At 34.8% G+C, this 21,006-nt stretch overlaps 2 protein-coding genes across 4 annotated transcripts in view; one reads left to right on the top strand and one right to left on the bottom strand.

The window, feature by feature from the left end:
- rgs7a (regulator of G protein signaling 7a) overlaps positions 1-5,007 on the bottom strand; it is a 63,232-nt gene extending 58,225 nt beyond the window's left edge. The window contains exons 1-4 of the mRNA XM_051134234.1: positions 4,924-5,007; positions 3,697-3,898; positions 1,713-1,930; positions 908-1,030 (exon numbers count right to left, since the gene is read on the bottom strand). Coding sequence (XP_050990191.1) covers positions 908-985 — 78 coding nt within the window. The 5' untranslated portion in view covers positions 986-1,030; positions 1,713-1,930; positions 3,697-3,898; positions 4,924-5,007. The remainder of the gene's footprint in view (positions 1-907; positions 1,031-1,712; positions 1,931-3,696; positions 3,899-4,923) is intronic.
- An 88-nt stretch (positions 5,008-5,095) lies between these two features.
- reep3a (receptor accessory protein 3a) lies at positions 5,096-18,917 on the top strand. 3 transcript variants are annotated; one of them, XM_051134237.1, is made up of 8 exons: positions 5,098-5,441; positions 8,958-9,030; positions 9,411-9,487; positions 10,004-10,124; positions 10,463-10,576; positions 13,118-13,247; positions 14,957-15,093; positions 15,244-18,917. In XM_051134237.1, exons 1-8 carry the CDS (start codon positions 5,410-5,412, stop codon positions 15,316-15,318), a joined length of 759 nt encoding a protein of 252 aa, XP_050990194.1. In that variant the 5' UTR covers positions 5,098-5,409; the 3' UTR covers positions 15,319-18,917. The 3 variants fall into 3 exon arrangements, 2 of the variants coding, with proteins under 2 accessions (XP_050990195.1, XP_050990194.1); XR_007829603.1 differs by lacking the exon at positions 15,244-18,917 and having other exon boundaries at positions 5,096-5,441; positions 13,069-13,247; positions 14,957-15,018; XM_051134238.1 differs by lacking the exons at positions 13,118-13,247; positions 14,957-15,093; positions 15,244-18,917 and adding an exon at positions 12,875-12,895 and having other exon boundaries at positions 5,097-5,441.
- The last annotated feature ends 2,089 nt before the right edge of the window (positions 18,918-21,006 follow it).

The following is a 21,006-nucleotide window of genomic DNA, read 5'->3' as shown; positions in this document are numbered from 1 at the left end:
CAATACAAATGACTTTGACTCAAGCAGTAATGAGCAAATTTCCAATCATCAGAAAGATAGAGAGTTAGAAAGGTCAAGAAAGTTTTGATGTCCACCTCTCCGTTTTTAAAACAAAACTCCGTTTTGCTTCTCAAGAAAATAGAGGGACAAGGGAAAATTGTCACAAAAGCAGATGATCACATGTAACATGCTATTTAACAGCAGATTCTCATCGTGAGAAATTACCCCATACGTGAACCACAAAACCAGTCATAAAGGTCAGTTTTTTGAAACTGAGATTTATACAAAGATGAATAAGCTTTCCATTAATGTACGGTTTGTTAGGATAGGACAAAATTTGGCTGAGATACAATATCTGAGGGTGCAAAACATCTAAATACTGAGAAAATCGCCTTTAAAGTTGTCCAAATGAAGTTCTTAACAATGCATATTACTAATCAAAAAATAAGTTTTGATATATTTACGGTAGGAAATGTACAAAATATCTTAATGGAACATGATCTTTACTTAATATCCTAATGATTTCTGGCATTAAAGAAAAATCGATAATTTGGACACATACAATGTATTGTTGGCTATTGCTACAAATAAACCCGTGCTACTTAAGATTTTGTGGTCCAAGGTCACATATACTTTTGTAGTTGCAAAAGGTCCATGTGTGGTAGCAAACTCTTCTTTTTTTTTTTTCTTTTAACAATGTTTAATACCTTTAAGCCCTCAAGATTTGTGTCCATACAGAAACATACTTTCCAACATAAACTGTAAAGTGTGACAAACAGCCCACCAAGTCACCTACAGTACACCACTTTCATGTCTTAGACATAGTTTTTCCCTAAACTGCACTCAAAACAAAGCTTGCAATACTTTTCACAAAGCAACCATCCAAATAATCATTCAAAAGTCCTACCTTTCTGTAAACCAGCATGTTTGGTGAGTCGTCCGTCTCTCCGTTGCTGTTTGGATGGAGGCTGTTGTTCTTCGCCATGGTTCAAAAACTCAGTAAAACAGCTACTCCAGTGGATATATACACCTGATAGAGAAAAGCAAGGCACACACACACACAAAATACCATACACCTGGTTGCTTAAAACATCAAAACATGCATGATATATTAAAGTACAGAAGTCAATTTAAGATGCTACAACACGGCAGAAATGATCAGTTGCCACCTGATCGTGTCATTTGTAATTACAACCATGCTTTACCAACGATATTTGAGTGAAAACCAAAATGCATAGCTAACATTTGGATTGCAATCATATTTGGCTGTCTTAAAATCAATTATGAGCTGGTGGTTGAGGATTTTCCTCTCAAGGTTAAAAGGAACCGATTATTAATTAAACGCTGAAAATCTGATGACAGCAGATCACAGATCAGACACACTTCTCAGTTTTGTTATATCGGTGGGACAGCCAATTAAATGCAAACACTGTTCCACCTCGCGCTGCACCCGTATGTCATGCATGCGAACGCTTTATGATGTGTCAAGCGAGATTCGCTGTCTTATCTCGCTTTAACCCACCAGAAACGGGAGCAGGAAGCTAATTTTTGTGTAACCAAAAATGCACAGTCTTGCACAGACACCCGATCCTTTCAGAACCACAGACAGCTCCTCAGGCGGAACTGCAGCCCTTGCACGAGTCCTTAGAAACCTGGCATCACCAATAAAATGCACAACACAATCATAAAGCATCACTTCTGTTCACTCTCACCTCAAACACGCCCCGTCTCCCCCTGATGTATGGATCCGCGATGCCAGAGTGGATCAAGCTCGTCCAGTTCGTCAGCTATCAGTCGTATCATTCATTGGAAATATTAGTGATCCTTTGCTTGATGCTGACGCGTTATCGCGCGCAGGGATTCTGCTGAAGGACGGGGCACGCGCCAGCGACAAGGGCACGCGCATCCAACCTTGAACAAATCCTGGAGTCTACACAAAAGAGGGAGAGTGCTTTTCTTTAAAAGATTTGGCTTTTTTTTTGGTAAATAGTTTAATTAGCTTTAATTATGTTACTTAATAATAATAAGGCGTAAGTTTTAATTATTGAATTGTTCAATTATTAAACTGTGTTAATTAAAACATTATTTTTATATATATTTTATAATTTAAAGCCTGTGTAAAGGCAGTTCAAAGAATTGTGTTTCTTTAACACATTATAAATGTTAGAAATATATTGCTTTAATTATTAAACTGTTCATTAAAACATTATTTTTATATACATTTTATAATTTAAAGTCTGTGTAAAGGCGATTCAAAGAATTGTGTTTCTTTAACAAATTATAAATGTTAGAAATATATTGCTGAAACATGTTACAAAGACTGCGAACTATGTAGTACTGAATTGTGGCGTTAGACTGTTAAAGTTTTTCGACATTTTTGGTTTGCTAGCAAGCTATGCCTTCATTATGTAAATTAATATAATATACAAAACAGCTGTCTCCTTTAGCGATTTAAGTGGGCGTGGTTTTAACACTGACAGCAGACACGCCCCCAGTGTTTGAAAGCAGAGAATAGAGCAGTGGATCTCAACTTTAGTCCTTGGGGCCCACTGCTCTGCACATTTTGTATGTTTCTCAATCTGTCACAATCAGTTCAGTTCATGGATCTTTCTCATAACAAGCTGATGATCTGAATCAGGTGTGGTAAATGAGGGAGACATACTAAATGTGCAGAGCAGTGGGCCTCGAGGACTGGAGTTGAGAACCACTGGAATAGAGGGTTTGCATTTACCTTACGATTTGGTCAGTTACCTGGATGCACGGCCATATTGGCGATACTCGGATGTAAACAATAGCATGGATTGCACATTTAATGTACTACTCAACACATTATTCTGCTCATTTACTGTGTGCTGTCTAAACCATATAGAGAAGGACTTAGTAAGCAAGAAAGGGTGCAATATTTTGACAAACTACTATAAAGTTGATAAAGATACATATGAGTGGTATTAATTAAAATATTAGCCTAATATTTCACCTACCTGACTGGAAATGATAAGAACAAACATGAATGTTGTCAAGATTCTTGCCCTGGAAATCCTGATTCAGTTTGAACAACCGCAAACTAATTTTGTTCCTCAGTTTTTTTGCACTCTTCTCCTTGATTTATTATAACTTTTGTCAGTCTATAGTACTTCAAATGTTTTTCCCAGTCTGACAGCCCAAAACTTGACAATAATTGACCACTTTCAGCAACAATAATCAGAAAAATATCAAAGTTTTATTTAGTTCAGTGGCAATGTTTACATTTAGTGCCGTCAATATGGCCGATTGATGACATGTCGTGAAAACCCTCTATTATAGACCACATTGGCATAAGTGTTTCGTCCGTTCAATCACGAGTTACTGTCATTACAGTCAGTTTCTACAGCCTACAGTTTGCTAGCTAGCTATACCTTCATCATGTAAATGCATATAATTTACAAAATAGCTTGGTCTCCTTTAGTGATATTTGACAGTTGAGCCGACAACGGACATGCCCCCAGCATTTGAGAGCAGAGAATACTACTTTTTGTTTTTTTTTTTTAAAGATTTTGCTAACTTATTTTATTTACTTGGGGTTTTTCATTCAAACACAGAAAACATAGAAATATTGCTTTACACAGACTTTATTAAACTACTGTTTTATTAAAATTAAAATATATATATTGTATTATTATTTACATTATACAGATGTTTTTGTCCAAAACAACTTACATTTCATTTAAGATACACACTTCCTGAAACCATGGCATTTTTAGCTCCATGTCCTACTGTTCAAGCTACAGGAAAGCTATTATTATATGAAACAGTGGTAATCCGTTGAAAAAATAGTTGAATTTATGACAGCTATTGGGTAAGTGATCAAAACTAAGGAAAAATTCTTCTCCAATATCCGTCTGTCTCCATGTGGCATTACCTGGAACAAACAAAAAATGAGAAATACAAACTGAGATTCTGGCTCAAAATGGTATTTTAAAGAATGGCACTCTCTCTTGGTCTCAAACCTGAAATTTCTACATGTTCTGCATACAAGCTGAAATTACTCCCTGAGACACAAATTTTCTCTTTATAATATAAACTGACCCAATGTGTGTAACCCTGAGCAACCTGGAAATGTATAAAATATTGATGACACAAAGACAGTGCTGTGGTTAAACCAAGTTATATTAAACCAATATATATATATGGTTTTGCAATAACAATACACAGAGATCAAATCTGTGGTGGACTGACCTTGTTTAGCCCCTCACACACACAGTTTTTCTATAACATGATACAATAGGACTAATGTCCAGATTTCCTTAAGGTCCTTAAGGGTTGTCTTTAGAGCCAGTGTACTATAATCAAGAATTCATAAATTTTTAATTTCTATTGCCAGTGTGGGTCAAAGGATCACAGATGGGATAGGACATCTACAATGTAAAGGTTAAAGTCACCATTAACCACTCTGCTGCTCCTTTCTAAGTGCATATTAACAATAATGCACACTACAAAATTGACTTGAGGGCAAATTAAGAACCTGAAACAGATGTGGCAGAAAATCTGCAGCTGTTGTTCATTGTTTAGCAATGCATAAACTTTGTTGCATCATCTTTATTTTTCATTCATTTACAGGACGAGACAATGTTGCATTTACAGTTACCATCTATTACATAACTACCCTGTATAATTGGAACAATAAAATATATTTGAGTTTGTCAGGCCCTAAATTTTAAGATCTTTTAACTGGAAATTACCTACAGTGCATTTCCACTGAGATAACCTGGAGTTTTGATGCTTTTAATCTGCCTCTTAGCTTTGAGGTCATCTATATGCTACTTCTGAAAGATGACAAAAAGACTATACGGCAAAGCGTTCATTAAAAGGAAATATCAATGCATCTGTCCACCCATCCATCGAAAAGCATTTAACATCTTTAAATAAAAAACGTTTCCAAATTACCTGCTTCAAACTCATTCCTATCCTAGCACGCAAGGCAAGTTCAGCACGTAAACGATGAACTGCTCCGCCCTGTGACCCTGTTTGCAGCTGCGTCAGTAGTCCAATCAGTAAACGCAGAAGGCGGGACAAACCAGAGTCTCCCGCCAATCAGTGGCCAGTCGAGCCATCAATCAAAGATGACATCGTCCCTAGTCCGAAAAGGACAGGCGAAGGGGAAAACAATACATACACTTTTAACACAACGGAACATCATGTAGAGAGAAGACAACAGCTAAAACGAGTGGTTATTCGTCAAATAACGATGTCATCTTGCAAATTCGTGGATATCAGGAAGCATGGCATAAAAACGGGAACTCTGTGGTTGGGTTTGAGCGGTTGGAGAAGCGAGACAGAAGTTATTATTAGTTGTAGTTTATTTGAATAGTTTATGCCTCTGGACTGGACCTGCAGAAAATTTCATAACTCAAAAGTGCAACAGGTTGGAAGATGGTGTCGTGGATTATATCTAGGGTCATCGTGTGAGTATTTACCGAAAACTATTTGTGAGCTTAAAGTACATTAGTAAAACTGCTGACTGCGCATTTAAGTTCATTCGGATAAAATGCATACTGTACTGTCTCTACATCTACACTGCAATACAAAATAGTATTATAACTACATAAAACAAATTGTAGTTTATTTGCTTTTGGGCAGGATTAAAAAGGGGGGAAAATCAACATGCATTATTTAATTTATATATAATGCTTTGTCCCCCTATATAATAAATAACAGTTTTACAGTTACTAAATTTCTGCAACATTCTCATTCTCTGTATTTCCAAGATTTTCACAGTGAATTCCAAATCTGGAATAAACAAGGAAATTTAAAAACTTAATTTCCAGGCCCAGAAAAGTAATGTAAATTGATACCATTTTAAAAGGTCATCTAAATGTTTACAGTAAATATATGTGACACTTATCCACAAAACCAGTCCATAAGTCCATTTTTTTTTAAAACTGAGACGTATACATCATCTGATAAGCTGAATAACTAGGCTTTCCATTGATGTATGGTTTGTTACGATAGGACAATATTTGACTGAGATACAAAAAAATCAAAATATTGAGAAAATTGCCTGAAATCGCCAGAAAGTTGTCTAAATGAAGTTCTTAGCAATGCATATTACTAATCAAAGTTTTGATATATTTACATTAGGAAATATACAAAATATCTTAACGGAATATGATCTTTACTTAATATCCAACAATAATTTTGACCTATACCATGAATTGTTGGCTATTGCTACAAATATACCTGTTCTACTTACGACTAGTTTTGTGGTCCAGGGTCACATATATGTATAGTTATTATACTCAGATCTGAAGTATTTAGTAGGCTGGAAACGACTGTTTGTGAGTGCACAAAAACCGTATCCAGCTATCACAAATCATAGGTAAAGTAATGGAACAATCTTGGAAATTCACTGGTAAAAAAAAAGTGTAGAAACCTCTATATCAACCATAATAAAAATTCAGAAATTATGCAGGAAAAAAAAACCCTACATAAATTTTGCTGACGTAATGGAGCAAACAAGAAATTCATCATGTTTTTGGCTGCAGACCTGCTTTATTCAAAGTCCCTGTCTGCCAGGGAGGAACTGCTGTTTTCCTGTTGGACCGTAATGTTACAGTAGGTGTGTCTGTTTCTTTGCGGAAAAGGTCATCACAGCAAAACACATTCTGTGCCTCATCCAACTAGGTGCTGTTTGCTGTGAGTTTGGTTATCTTTAGTGTACTGACAATATAAGAGATAAGGGTCTCTGGTCGTCACTGATAGAAATACATTTATATATAGTACGTTACAGTCGGTTTCAAAGTCTAAAGGTCTTTTGAAATGCCTTTTGTGTTCTTACTGTAAGTTAACATGATGAATTATTTGCTGCTGCTGGCGAACAAGGCCTAGCTGTTTTAGAGATGTGCAGTAACATCTCACACACACACTCATTCCTATTCTTTCCTTTCTTTTTTTTTTTACCCTCATGAGTTCTCCCAGCAAACAGCGTAATAGGAAATGCATGACTAAACCATTGTGACTCTAATTCGCTCACAGCATTCGACGTTTAAACACTTTCTTCTGACTGGTAGTAAAAGCAAGGCAGGCTGTGTTTGGAAATAGTTACTTGGTGATACTGAAGTTGTTTAATTACAAACACTTTCACTGTTTTATGTTAAGAGATGGCCTCTACTCTTGACTTCAGCACTTATTTTGCTTTATGGTTTAGAGTGGAGAAACGTTACGCAATAAATGGAATCCATCCAACAGTCCCTCACCACACACACACACCCATGATCACACATAACTTTAGACGGTATCAGGCAGTGATGTCGTTCCCATAGCTACTCGAAAATAAATGGATCAGGGAAACACAAACCAGTTACAGTGAAGGCCGTGAATTTACCTAGTGTATGTACTAAATTGAGGAAAAAAAGTGGGATTTTAATTTCATCTGTCACAAAAAACAAAGCATTTTGAATGATCAGTGTTCTGGGTTTCAGTATTTGAGTAGGCATGTAAGCAAATGCAAAGGCTGGATTTGCCATCTGGGCGGGTGTCCAAATAAAATGGTTGGATTATCATCAAATATAAGGTGCATAGGGATTCACCAATATTCAAAATATGGTTGATAAGACAAGCTTATGATTATTTTTCATGTTATGGCGAATAATTATTTTCATATCATGGTCAATAATCCATAAATGATTGAATTCTACACTATTTTGTCTAAATAAATTTAAAATAAAACACTTAAAACTAAGATCTGTTAATTTAAATGTCACAAGTGAATTTAGTCATGTACAGTAGGAAGATTACATTTAACAGTGTTACTAAATTATTTACTGGGTTTATAATTATTAAAATAAATCTTATTTTTATTTAAGAATAAGGGTTACATGAAGGCAAAGATAGCCTAATCGCAGTGAAAAAATATATATATAATAGTGGTTCATAACCTATATATATTCACATAAAAAACGTTGTTTATGAGCCCCTTATATGTCCTGAAAAGTTAAACTGCCCGCTGTTCTTCAGAAAAATCCTTCAGGTGCCACAAATTCTTTGGTTTTTCAGCATTTTTGTGTATTTGAACCCTTGCAGCAATGACTGTATGATTTTAAAATCCATCTTTTCACACTGAGGACAACTGAGGGACTCATGTGCAACTATTACAGATGGTTCAAATGCTCACTGATGCTTCAGAAGAAAAAAAAACTATGCATTAAGGTGAAAACTTTTGAACAGAATGAAGATGTTAACATTTTTCTTATTTTGCCTAAATATCATATTTTTTTTCATTTAGTACTGACCTTTACAAGCTACAGAAGATACTTACATGTTTCCCAGAAGACAAAATAAGTTAAATTTACCCTGATCTTCAAATTCAAAAAGTTTTCACCCCCTGGATTTTAATGCATCATGTTTCCTTCTGAAGCAATGGTGAGCATTTGAAGCTTACGTAATTTTTGCACACAGTAGGAGTCCCTCAGTTGTCTTCAGTGTGAATAAATGGATCTCAAAATCATACAGTCATTGTTGGAAAGGGTTCAAATAGACAAAAATGCTGAAAACCCAAAGAATTTACAAGAATAGGAAACTATCACAAAAAAAACAAACAGCTGTGGATCATTCAGGTAAGAACACAGTATTAAGAATGAAGTGTGTAAACTTTTGAACAGGGTAATTTTTAAAAATTCAACTATTATTTTCTCTTGTGGACTATATGTAAACATCTTTTATGTGGCATATCTTATTCAGGTCAGTACTAAATAAAAAAAATAATATGCATTTTATATGATCCCTCTTATTTTGGTAAAATTTATATTTTGCAGATTCTGCGAGGTGTATGTAAACTTTTAACTTCAACTGTATACCTTACATTTTTATATCAGTATATCTATATATTTTGATTTGTTTGCTTGCATATAACAGGTGCACAATATTTTTGAATATAAATCATGTCTCATATGTCCTGTATGTCTGTGTGTGTTTTATCACAGTCTTTTGTTTGGAACGCTGTATCCTGCGTACTGCTCTTTTAAAGCTGTCAAATCCAAGAATGTCAAAGAATATGTGAGTACTCTATTTGTATATGCATATCTTTATCCATGTTTTACTGATTGTTCACATCTTAATTTTTGAGTTTAAACAATGTTAATAGCCAAAATAGATAAAGAGCTCCAACTGTACTTTCTGTATATCCTGGTTACTCTTCGTATCTGACAGAGGCTGTCAGTAACTAAACCCTGAGCCGTTTAGCAATTTAATACTTTTCTTCCACCACGTGTGCCCTGTTTGGGGTTTCTTCCAGCTACTTCCGTTTCTCTCCTTACAAAAGTACCACAGTGATACACTTTGATGTATGTCAAAAAGTGAATGAATAATATTCATTTTGTAAGTAGCTCTTCTATACCTCCAACTGACATTTTGTGTTTGCATTTGTGGTTTGACAGGTGCGATGGATGATGTACTGGATTGTGTTTGCTCTTTACACAGTGGTGGAGACCATCACAGACCTTTCTATGGCTTGGTAAATATACACACACAGTCTGGAAAGAAGCAAATAAATTATTGTTAATGGATTGCATGGAGTCATTTTTGCATCAAGTGGTTTTAACATTTTGCCATTCTTCTCTATTGGATGACTTTCACTGTCAAGCCTTTGTGGTGCATGAAAAGGGCTTTTATCTGTTGTTGCAGATTTTGAGCTCCGTTTATTTTCCTCAGGCCAGTTAGAGGAACCAGTCTGTTAGGTTCAGTTTCAGTTCGGTAAAATTCCAGTGCATTTCATTAGTTTTGTGACATTTAGAAAAAAAAGAAAGAAGGAAAGATCAGCTCTGCTTATTTTACTGGCTTGGGTCTCCCTAAATTAGATCAGTTTTGTTTGCATGGACAGTTCCAGGATGCACTGTCCTAGTAATGAGTGGCATTAAAAATGCTGTATCTTATGCAGTATCTTAATATTAAAAATTGTGATGTTATCTTTTATTCTGCAAATTCATTCTTTTGTCTTCCATCATTCCTTTGTTTTCACATTGAATATCAGGTTTCCAGTTTACTACGAATTAAAAATGGCTTTCGTCTTTTGGTTGCTGTCTCCCTACACCAGAGGAGCCAGTGTCCTCTACAGGAAGTTCCTACACCCTATGCTGGCATCCAAGGAGAGGGTAATGACCTAAACACATCATCATCAGGTTTCTTGGGAATAGGCGTTTACTGACAGTTAAGACATGGCCATACTGACATGTATTATGGAATCGAGAGAATTACATAATCAATGATTACATAAATGACGTTTAGAGATAAACAGATGGAATGGGTTAGTTGGATGTCTCGATTACATGATCATTATGAACTAACAATAAACTGCACGGTTCATTTAACTGCGCCTGCATATTTTGTTCCCAGCTCTCTGTAATTGTTTGTTGCCAAACAACTCCTAGTTGGAGGTTAAGTGTGAATTTAAATTATTGTTTTATTGACTGTTTCACATTCTGTTTTTCAGGAGATTGATGAATATATTGTCCAGGCCAGAGAGAAAAGTTATGAAACCATGGTGAATTTCGGACGTCAGGGCCTCACGATCGCAGCTGCTGCTGCTGTCTCCGCTGCTGTGAAGGTATTGCACAGACACATGTGCATACACTCATGCACTGTTTATACCAGGCATTTGAGCTAACCTAGCTAACTAAGCTGATCTGGTCAGCTAACAGCTTTCATTCCATGTAAAGAGACATTGTTTTGATACGTTACTTCTTTTGTGATTCATTGTTTAATTTAATTTCAGTTACGCTGTTAGAAACTTAAATAAAAAGGATTTTTTTGTAAGGTAAACCAGACTTTAAAGGGTTAGTTCACCCTAAACTGAAACTTCTGTCATTAATTATTCACCCTCAGGTTGTTCCAAACCTGCAAGACCTTCGTTCATCATCAGAGCATGAGATGATGATGATATCAAAAAGATATTTTTGATGAAATCTGAGAGCTTTCTGACCCTGCATAGACAGCAACACAACTGAAAAAGAAAGAAAATAAAAGTAACGTTACAGAAAAGGAAACAAACCCTAGTAAAACATAAATATACTAATGCCAAGTATACTAAAATGCATTTACATATTATGTACATAATAAAAATACTCTGTGATTGTACTTTTAGTATACTAAACTGGTATATTTTAAGTCTGCTATATTGGAATTTTGTACTAATTTTGTACTTAAAGGGGTCATCGGATGCCCATTTTCCACAAGTTGATATGATTCTTTAGGGTCTTAATGAAAAGTCTATAATATACTTTGGTTAAAAGTTCTCAATGGTTGTGTTCCTTTAAATGCAAACGATCTCTGCTCACCCCGCCTCTCTCTTCTTTCTGTGGAGTGACAAGCTGCTCTGAGAAATTGTTTATTTTAGCCGCATTTAGCGTGTTTAGCCCCGAAACTTGCTAACTAGCACGTTATTAGGAAAGGTGATTGCAGAGATTCAAAACTTGTCTAACTTACATCCCTGCTTCGGCATCGAACCAATGGAGGTCGGGCTGTTACAGATGATCTGAGGTGAGACGCTCATGTCAATCAACTATGGTGGGAGCGGCGTCACACCGACAGGCATCTGAGAATTGCTCGATTTGAAAAAGGGGATATTATTTTTATAGATTAATTAAAAACCACTGCATGGATTTTTGTCATTATAGGGTAGATTTGTACATATACTGCCAACACACATTAATGTTCAAACAACATGTAAAAGTGAAGTTTGCATCCGATGACCCCTTTAATGCACTTAAATTGTGCAAAAGTAGTGCTGAAGTACAACTTAAGATATATGTAAGTATATTTGATTATGCTAAAGTGGAACTATTGCAAGTATACTTTATGTACACTTTAAATATATTGCATTAAAGACCGATATTAGATATAAAGTGACATTAAAACATATTTTATGCTTAATATTAAGAAATGTGCGTTGTTCACAAGTAGTATTCCAAATAAAGTTTAATTAAAATTTTTATATCAGTAAGCCTTGAGCGATATGTCAGTAAATATGTTAATAGACTTGAATTATACTTAGTATAAAATAAATGCATTTTAAATCTATTATTTTTTACTAGGGAAATAACGACTTTATTCAACAATAAAGTTGTTTTTGTTTTCTTTTGTGCCCAAAAAGTATTCTCATAACTTCATAACATTCACTCTTCATAACATGGACTATTTTAATGATGTCCTTTCTACCTTTATGGACTTTAAACGTGTCAGTTGTGTTGTTGTCTACGCAGAGTCAGAAAGCTCTCGGATTTCATTAAAATATCTTAATTTGTGTTCTGAAGATGAACGAAGGTCTTACGGATTTGGAACGACATGAGGGTGAGAAATTAGACAGAATTTAAAAATTTTTAACTTTTTTTTTTAAGCATGTTAAAGACAAAAATGCACTGCATAACAGGAGTGACCCAGTTAAAATTATATGTGCTCTTCTCTGTGGCCTATCCTGTTCTCCTGACTGCTTTTTAAATCAAATTTGCTGTCTGGCCATGTCTGGTTCCTAAAAAAAAGATCTAAATCACCAGTGCTCTTCTGTTTTTGATGAGGTTCTTCTGTTTTTGATAAGGTCTACCGTTCTTATCTTGAAACAAGAATATCATAGACATTTAGGGTGGGCTCTTTTAACTTTGGCCAGTAAGCAATCACACAGAACACTTTACCAACCGCATAGCAACACACTAAAATCACTCTGAACCTTGGCGAATACATAGCAACACCCTGGCAGCCATCCACCATTATCCACTGTTATTATGCAGTGCTATGCAGTTAGTAATGGTGTTCTGAGCACCACTCACATTTTCTTTAGAAAGTGTTCAAATCTAGTTAATATTTTCCTGTTTCCTTTCTCTTTCTGTCTACATGCTAAACTAATCTCCAGCAGTAGCTGCTGCACCTATTTCAGGTAACTTGCTTTCTTTTTCATTCTGCTTTAACCTGTCGCCAGCACATCATTAGACCTTTATTACCTGGTCGATGCCTTAAGAGAAGTGAAATAAAAGATGTCTTTAATTGTGTATTATAAAGGTAACCACAACTTCATTGGTTTTTGGTTCTTGAATTCTGTTTACTCAGTGCATCATGTACAATGGATCATTAGCTGACCACATGACTCATGTCACAGGGACAGGGTGCCATCAGTGAGCGTCTGAGGAGTTTCAGTATTCCAGACCTGACGCAGTTCCCTTCTGAACAATCAGCATATGCCAACCCCCGCCAACGGGCCCTCCAGCCTGCTAGTGCTGCTGATTCTGGTGAGTTCTGTACATGCGTTAAAGGAATGGTTCACCCAAAAAAAAAAAAAAACGCTGGATATGTACTCACCATCAGGCTGATGTTCAAGATGTAGATGAGTTTGTTTCTTCATTAAATCTAGCATTACATCACTTGCTCACCAGGGGATCCTCAGCAGTGAATGGGTGCCATGAGATAGACAGTCCAAATAGTTTATTAAAACATCACAATAATCAAGTAATCTACATGATTCCAGTCCATCAATTCACGTCTTGTGAAGTGAAAAGCTGTGAGTTTGTAAGAAACGAAGTCATCATGAAGGCGTTTTAACGTTAATCTGACACTTCTGGACAAAACACCAGTCCAAAATCCATAATAACGCTTCATCCAGTAAAAAAAGTCCATCCTCTGTTGTCCTGTCACTTCTAAATCTACCTATATATTTGTTTAGAACTGTTTTAGACTGTTTTCACTTGTAAACATTGCATAATCTACGCATATTTCTCTACTGATTCAGACGTGATGACTTTTTAACTGGAGAAAGCAATATTATGGATAGAGGACTCAGAAGCAGCAAAGTTCAAAATGTCTTAATGATGGATGCAGCTTGTGGATTACTTACATAACTTATTGTGATGTGACGGCACCCATTCACTGATGTAAAGAAAGTGATATAAATGTTACATTTCTTCAAATCTGTTCAGATGAAAAAATGATTCATCTATTTCTTGAATGACCTGGAGTGAGTAAATTTAAGCAGATTTTGATTTTTGGGTGAATTTTTCCTTTAATGACATTATTGCTGATTATATAATAATAAATTACTACATAATTATGAAAAATTACCACATACTGATTTAACTACATCTAACTAAAGAACTGTAAGAGTCAAAAGTCAAAATTAGCATTTTAAGACCTCGAGGGCAAATGAAACCTAGTGGAGCACATAATTTTTTATAATTTTTTGAAATTGAGATAGATCTGAATAAATAAGCTTTCCACTGATGTGTGGTTTGTTAGGATAGGACAATATTTGGCTGAGATACAACTATTTGAAAATCTGGAATCTAAGGGTGAAAAAAAATGTAAACTTTTTACAAAATATCTTCATGGAAAACAATCTTTATCCTGATGATTTTTGGCATAAAAGAAAAATCTATAATTTTGACCCATACAATGTATTGTTGGTTATTGCTACAAATATACCCATGCTACTTATGGCTGGTTTTGTGGTCCAGGGTCACATATCTCCCTCTAGTGGTAGAACAAGGATTAAAAAAAGCAATCCTGATAGAAAGTTCAGCTGGTCAATTGAAGCACGTAATCAAAATAAAATAAAAACCATTTGTTAAAAATAAATAAATAAATAAATGAAAATTGTCATCATTTACTTACCATTATGTCAGTCCAAACCTATAAGTATAAAAGAAAACTGAATTTACAATAAATAGAGACAGATGATGAATAAGCTCCTAACCGCTTATATTCCAATACTTTTTATTTGCTTTTGCATTTTTTTTGAGGCTTGAAAGCTTTAGAATCCATTTGTTGTGATTTTAAGGAAATTTTCCTTTTTTGTGCATTCCACAAATTCACAAAATGGGTTTGGAGCGACATGAGGGTGAGTAAATGATGACAGAATTTCATTTTTTGGGTAAACTAATCCTTCAAGGTTCAGTTCCTCTTGTTTGAGATCTTTATTGCTTCCTCTGTGCATCTGCTCCAACAGAGCCATATAAACAAGCAGGGGAGGGGCATGAGGAGGAAACAGATGGAGTACTCTCCGAAGACGAGGCGTCGGTGCAGAAGGGTCTGCGCAGATCTCAGAGTGTGAAACTCACCCGTGCCAAAGCAGCACGCAAAGAGGTATATCTGCACATGCAAACATTTTATGCTCGGTTATATCATAATCTAAAGCACAATACGAACATTTTCCCTGGTGGTCTAAGATTTTTAGACCCCACTGTAGTACTTTCTGAAGATTAACTGTGTGTTGATGTTGCATTGTTTTTGAAGCCTCGCTATGGCTCTCTGAAGCTGAAACCCAGAAGGCGGCAATTGATTACATCATCCACTTATGACCATCCTTGATTGCCCAATACAAACTCACAGATGGGATCGGCATCAAAACCGCAGTCTAATCTTCAGTTTAAAACTGTTCAAGTTTAATCCAAAATTTTGGATTAATGCTAATGCTCTTTCAAAGCAGCACTTAACACAAAACTACAACTACAAATGGACTTACAGCATGAACAGTGACTTTTATTCGTTTAGTAGATGCTTCTTCCAAAGTGATTTACATATGTAAAATACTACAATACGAATGACAATGATGCAGAATGATGAATAGAGAATATTGCATGCGGCTTTATTTGTTCAGAAAAAATACCAAAGACTAATATGAGTACAAGAAGACTAAGAATGTACTAAAAATCTAATTTAAAAGTGGATCTGAGCACATCTGATCTGTAACTTGACCTGGACCTGCCTTTGTAGAGACATCTCCGCTTACGCAAAGCGTAGAAGCACAGATATCCCTGGTGTCCTCGCATTCCCTTTACAGGGGCAGATGTCAAAGTCAAAGGTTTCTGTAGCGTGCGCCTTTCAGTCTGTTTTCACAGTAATGAAATGGAGCAGAAAAAATACTGACTAAAAAAGGAGCATGCATGTTAGTGGGTTTTTGTGTATGTATAGGTGTTTCAGCTTGTTAATGTTTACATTTCCATAGTTTGCCCAGAATGAAAGTTCTGTCATCGTTATTTACCTTCATGTCTTTTCAAATCCATATTCATTTCTTTTTTCACTGGAATGCAAAGGCATATTTTTGAAGAATATGCTGTGTGCTCTTTTCTATATAATTAAAGTAAATAGGGTTTCAACCTGTCAATCAAGCTCCAAAATGACAAATAAAGCAGCATAAAAGTATCATAAAAGTAATCCATTTGACTACATATATTATAATACTGGGCGATATACTAGTTCAAACAGTAAACCAGTTTATATTACGCACAAGGTGTGGATAAAAAAAATAATAATAAAAAAACGGCATGTCGGTACAAGTGTAAACAGAGTTCTGAATTGAAAGGAGATCTCTGTTAAAGGATTACTCCAGTTTTAAAATAAGAATTTTCTGATAATTTACTCATTTCCGTGTCATCCAAGATGTTCATGTTTTTCTTTCTTCAGTCGCACAGAAATTATTTTTTTTTAAGGAAAACATTCCATGACTTTTCTCCATATAGTGGACTTCAATGGTGCTCAACGGATTGAGGGTTAAAAATGCAGTTTCTCCCAAGGAATAAGGGTCTTATCTAGCAAAACTATCAGTTATTTTCTAAAAAAATTTGTCAGTTTATATACTTTTTACCTCAAATGCTCCTCTTGTCTAGCTCTGCGATGCACATGCGTACTCTGTGCACGCCGGTTCAATATAGTTAGGGTATGTCAAAAAACTCCCATCTCATTTTCTTCTCCAAATCATCCTACATCGTTGCAGAAGTACCTACCCAGTGTTTACAAAGTGAACGTGCAAAGATCAAACGCTCTTTACAAAAAAAGGTTAAACAGCAATGTAGGACGATTACATCGCAGAGCTACACAAGACAACCATTTGTGGTTAAAAAGTGTATACATTTATTTAAGAAAATGACCAATCTTTTTTGCTAGAAAAGACACTTATTCCTCGGTTAGGATCATTTAGAGCCCTTTGAAGCTGAAAACTGCAATTTTAACCTTTAATCTGCTGAGCACCATTGAAGTCCATTATATGGAGAAAAATCCTGGAATATTTTCCTCAAAAAGAAAGACATGAATATCTTGGATGACATGGGGGTGAGTACATTATCAGGATTTTTTTTTCTTTAAGTGGAATAATCGTTTAATAGCATACACTTCTGACTAATGTTTGGAGAACTATTAATAACACACCACTAATTATTTAAGTGGTCAAATAAATCAACTATAAACGGCCATTAACAGAAGCCAGAGACGAAGAGAAAACGAGAGCCAGAGAAGAGGAGAAAATCCTAGCAGGCAGATCAAAATCCATTCACAATGCATGAAATATTAGATAAAAATCCTAAATAATTTTTCTAGTATCTAGTATTAATCTTACCTCCATATACTACATATTGATATAGTATTTAAAAATGCAGAGCTGTTTTGTTTACATTAGTATCCTAGAACTCTTTCTATCGCTGCTGTTCCATAAGCGCCACCTGCTGTCAAAGAGCGAATTTGCGCCTCATTTAGCCCGCCTGCTGTTTGTTTTGTGCAGATGTTTTATTACTTAGCATAATTTCACAAAGCTAAGGTCAGACCATTCTGTTTTTGCTTTACATTTTGAAACTATACAATCTAATTTACATTAAAAACTGCTCATACTATAATGTAGCATGTTTGTTTGGATCGTGGTTCAAATGCAGTGGTTCTGGAACTGTTGCATGCAGTCTGATTCACATAAAGGCTCAGTCAAGCGCAAACCGTGATAAACCATAAAACCGCCAGAATCTTTAAAAAACATGATACAGATTTTTGGTCAAACTGCCCGGCACTAATTATACTACATAATCATTTTTTCAAAGTTCTAAATCAGGTTTTTTGGACTAAGTTTTATCCTGTGTCAGATGGGTTTGGATTGACTACTGTAAAATTCAGAAAGCTTTTTTTTTTTTTGTTAAGTTCAGTATCAGTGTGAAGTTAACAGTTATTTATTCATAATCTTCCCTGAAATTCTAAAATAGACTACTAAAATTTCAGAAACTGTATGAATTTTACACCAAACACCATTACTTCATTTTAGAACTACAGTAAAGGAAGATTTTCAGTAAATGTTAATGTTCCAAATAAGTCATACAGGTTTGGAATGACATGAAAATTAGATTAGCACATAATTTTTTTTCCTGCATTTCTGGGTGAACTATTCCTTTAACTTTTAATTCTGTCATGGGATTCTCTAACTGTAATCATAAATTGTTGTTTTTAAGTAACAGTATTTGTAAAAATCAGTTTCCAAATACATTTCTTAAGTTTGAATGTCTTAGGATTGTGTTTTTTCAAAACATTTTGTGCAATCCGTTTTAGAGTGATGTACGTTCATTTTAATCATGTATGTTTGTGTACTTAATTTGTCATTCTAATGTTTTTCAGCCTAATTTTAGTAACAAAATGCACTAATTAGCATAACATTTGACCAAAACACTCCAGCTTTATCTTTGCAAAGCATGACAAGAGATTGAATCTGACTATTTGACAGAAGACATTACTGTTTGTACTGTACATTTGTAAACAGTGGGACGATTTTTCCTTTTTTGAATGTTTTGTGTTGGAGAGTTAAATGTGTGGGAAAAGCCTGTAAGCATTTGGTTTGTTAGTGTGATTTGTTCGATAGATGAAACCTGTTGATTAGCGATATGTATACAGATGTGTGACCAACAGCTGTTTTGAATGTGTTAGGATCTGAATCTAATCCAGGAATATTTAGAAAGGCCTGGAAAAGTCATAAAAACGTGGAAAATGTGAGGGAAAGGTGGAAATTTGTTTTATGAAAATATATTTTTCTTGGTTTCTCTGCTTTAAGATATTTCATGGGCTAGATATTGCTCTATATGAGTGCTGCAAAGTCGGAATGAAACATCAGTCTGTCTTTTGAGTGTCTCCTTGGAGACAAGACTAATAAAACACTAAATATATTTTTGCAAACAAGTGTAATCTTTTAAATCCATTAACTCCTATGTACATCTACTTTGATTATTATCCAAACGCTCATGGATATTCACTGAACAAAATCTACAGGAATATTGTTTATACACATTAGGACATAATTATAATAGATAAATGCTAAATATGCTAATAAAATCAGTGCTTTGTGTATTACCATGTTAATCTCTTAATAGCACCTAGTTCATGTTGTCTGTCATACTGCAGTTTCTTCACCGACCACTAGAAGCAGTCACGTTTTGTTTTTCAAAGTCACTCTTTGGTTTGGCCTGCATGTTTATTTACACTTGTAGTTAGTTTAGGAAACCTCTGCAAAGGCACGTTTTTGAAAATGTTTAAACCATATAAATTTATTTAAACATGTCAGTGGTCTTTCTCAGCAGAACCTTATTAGGTTCAACATGCAAAACAGAACAGGGGGAGTAAGGGATTTGCATCACATTTAGATTAACAGCGAGATAACTGAGTGTGTGTATCTGAAAGCTACCTTTAGAGACCATATCTGTGTGTGTGTGTTTGTGAATATGTGCTTAACCTTTATGGGGAGCCGCCTGATTTGAATATTTACGCCTTCAGGCTATAAAGAAGACCGAGATTAACGTCACAAACAAGCTTTCACGTGTTGTGCGGCTTGTTTTGTCTTGAACTGCAAATAACACCCTGTTTTAATGCCATTTCTATTTATTTTAACTTGCACAACAATGACGATACGGAAAAGCTTTTCAATAAGACTTGACAGTGATGGCCTTGTTCATGTTCACTGATAAATGCAAAGAGTGAAGCAGGTTTGTGTGTGTGTGTGTGTGTGTGGTCCAACAGCAGTTGTTTCATTGTGGTCTCTGTCACAGGACGTGTCCAAGTCTTTCAGCACCTTAGTGTGGAGACGTCCTGTGTCTCAGACACTATCAGAGGGAAGAGGGGAAGAGAAGAGGAAAAGGATGAGAGAATAAGAGAGAGAATGAAAGAGAAATAGGTTCATCTGTCAAGAGGTCAAGTCCTCCTGGAATATGAGTGTGTGTTTGTGGAAACATCAGTGAGAGAGTGAAACTACCTGTTGGTCCACAACCATATACACGACCAGTAAAAAGTTTTTGGACAGTAAGATTTTTAATATTTTTTTTTAAAAGTCTCTTCTGCTCACCAAGCCTGCCTTTATTTGATCCAAAATATAGCAAAATCAGTAATATTGTGAAATTTTTTTACTATTTAAAACTATATAAAACTGCTTACTATTTAAATATATATTAAAATGTAATTTTTTCTTGTGATCAAATCTACATTTTCAACATCATTACTCCAGTCTTCAGTGTCTCATGATCTTTTCGAAAAAATTTTAATATGCTGATTTGCTGTTCAAGAAACATTTTTTAATTATTATTATTATCAATATTTAAAACAGTTGAGTACATTTTTTTCAGGATTCTTTGATGAATAGATAGATCCAAAGAACAGCATTTATCTGAAATAAATGCTGTTTTTCTAAACTTTCTATTCATCAAAGAAACCTTAAAAAATTCTACTCAGCTGTTTTCAACATAATAATAATAATAATAATAAATGTTTTATAAGCAGCAAATCAGAATATTAGGATGATTTCTGAAGGATCATGTGAATGGAGTAATGATGCTAAAATTCAGCTTTGAAATCACAGGAATAAATTACATTTTAAAATATATTCAAATAGAAGACATATTCATAAAACAAATAGTAAAAAAAAAATTAATTTACTTTGAATCAAATAAATGTATTAAAATGTTACTTTATTTTATTTTATTTTATTTTTTGGACAGGCACAAGGTATTTATTCAAACAAGCACTATAGACGGCATCTGTTGCATACAAAAATTAATTTTTAAAAAATGTACTGAAATGCATGCTTATTCTGTTTTTTTTCATTCTTCCATACAAAAATGTGTATTATTTGCACTGTAATGTCATACATCATCGTATTTTTATCAGTGGGATATTCTGTTGTAGAACAAACTTCTTGTACAATTAAGGACTATTATTGTTAACTTAAACTACTAAGAACATTTTTTCTATTTGAAATAAATGTGAATT

This window comes from Labeo rohita, chromosome 17, assembly GCF_022985175.1.
Source record: "Labeo rohita strain BAU-BD-2019 chromosome 17, IGBB_LRoh.1.0, whole genome shotgun sequence".
Classification (NCBI taxonomy): domain Eukaryota; kingdom Metazoa; phylum Chordata; class Actinopteri; order Cypriniformes; family Cyprinidae; genus Labeo; species Labeo rohita.
This window is presented reverse-complemented; position numbering and strand designations above follow the sequence as displayed.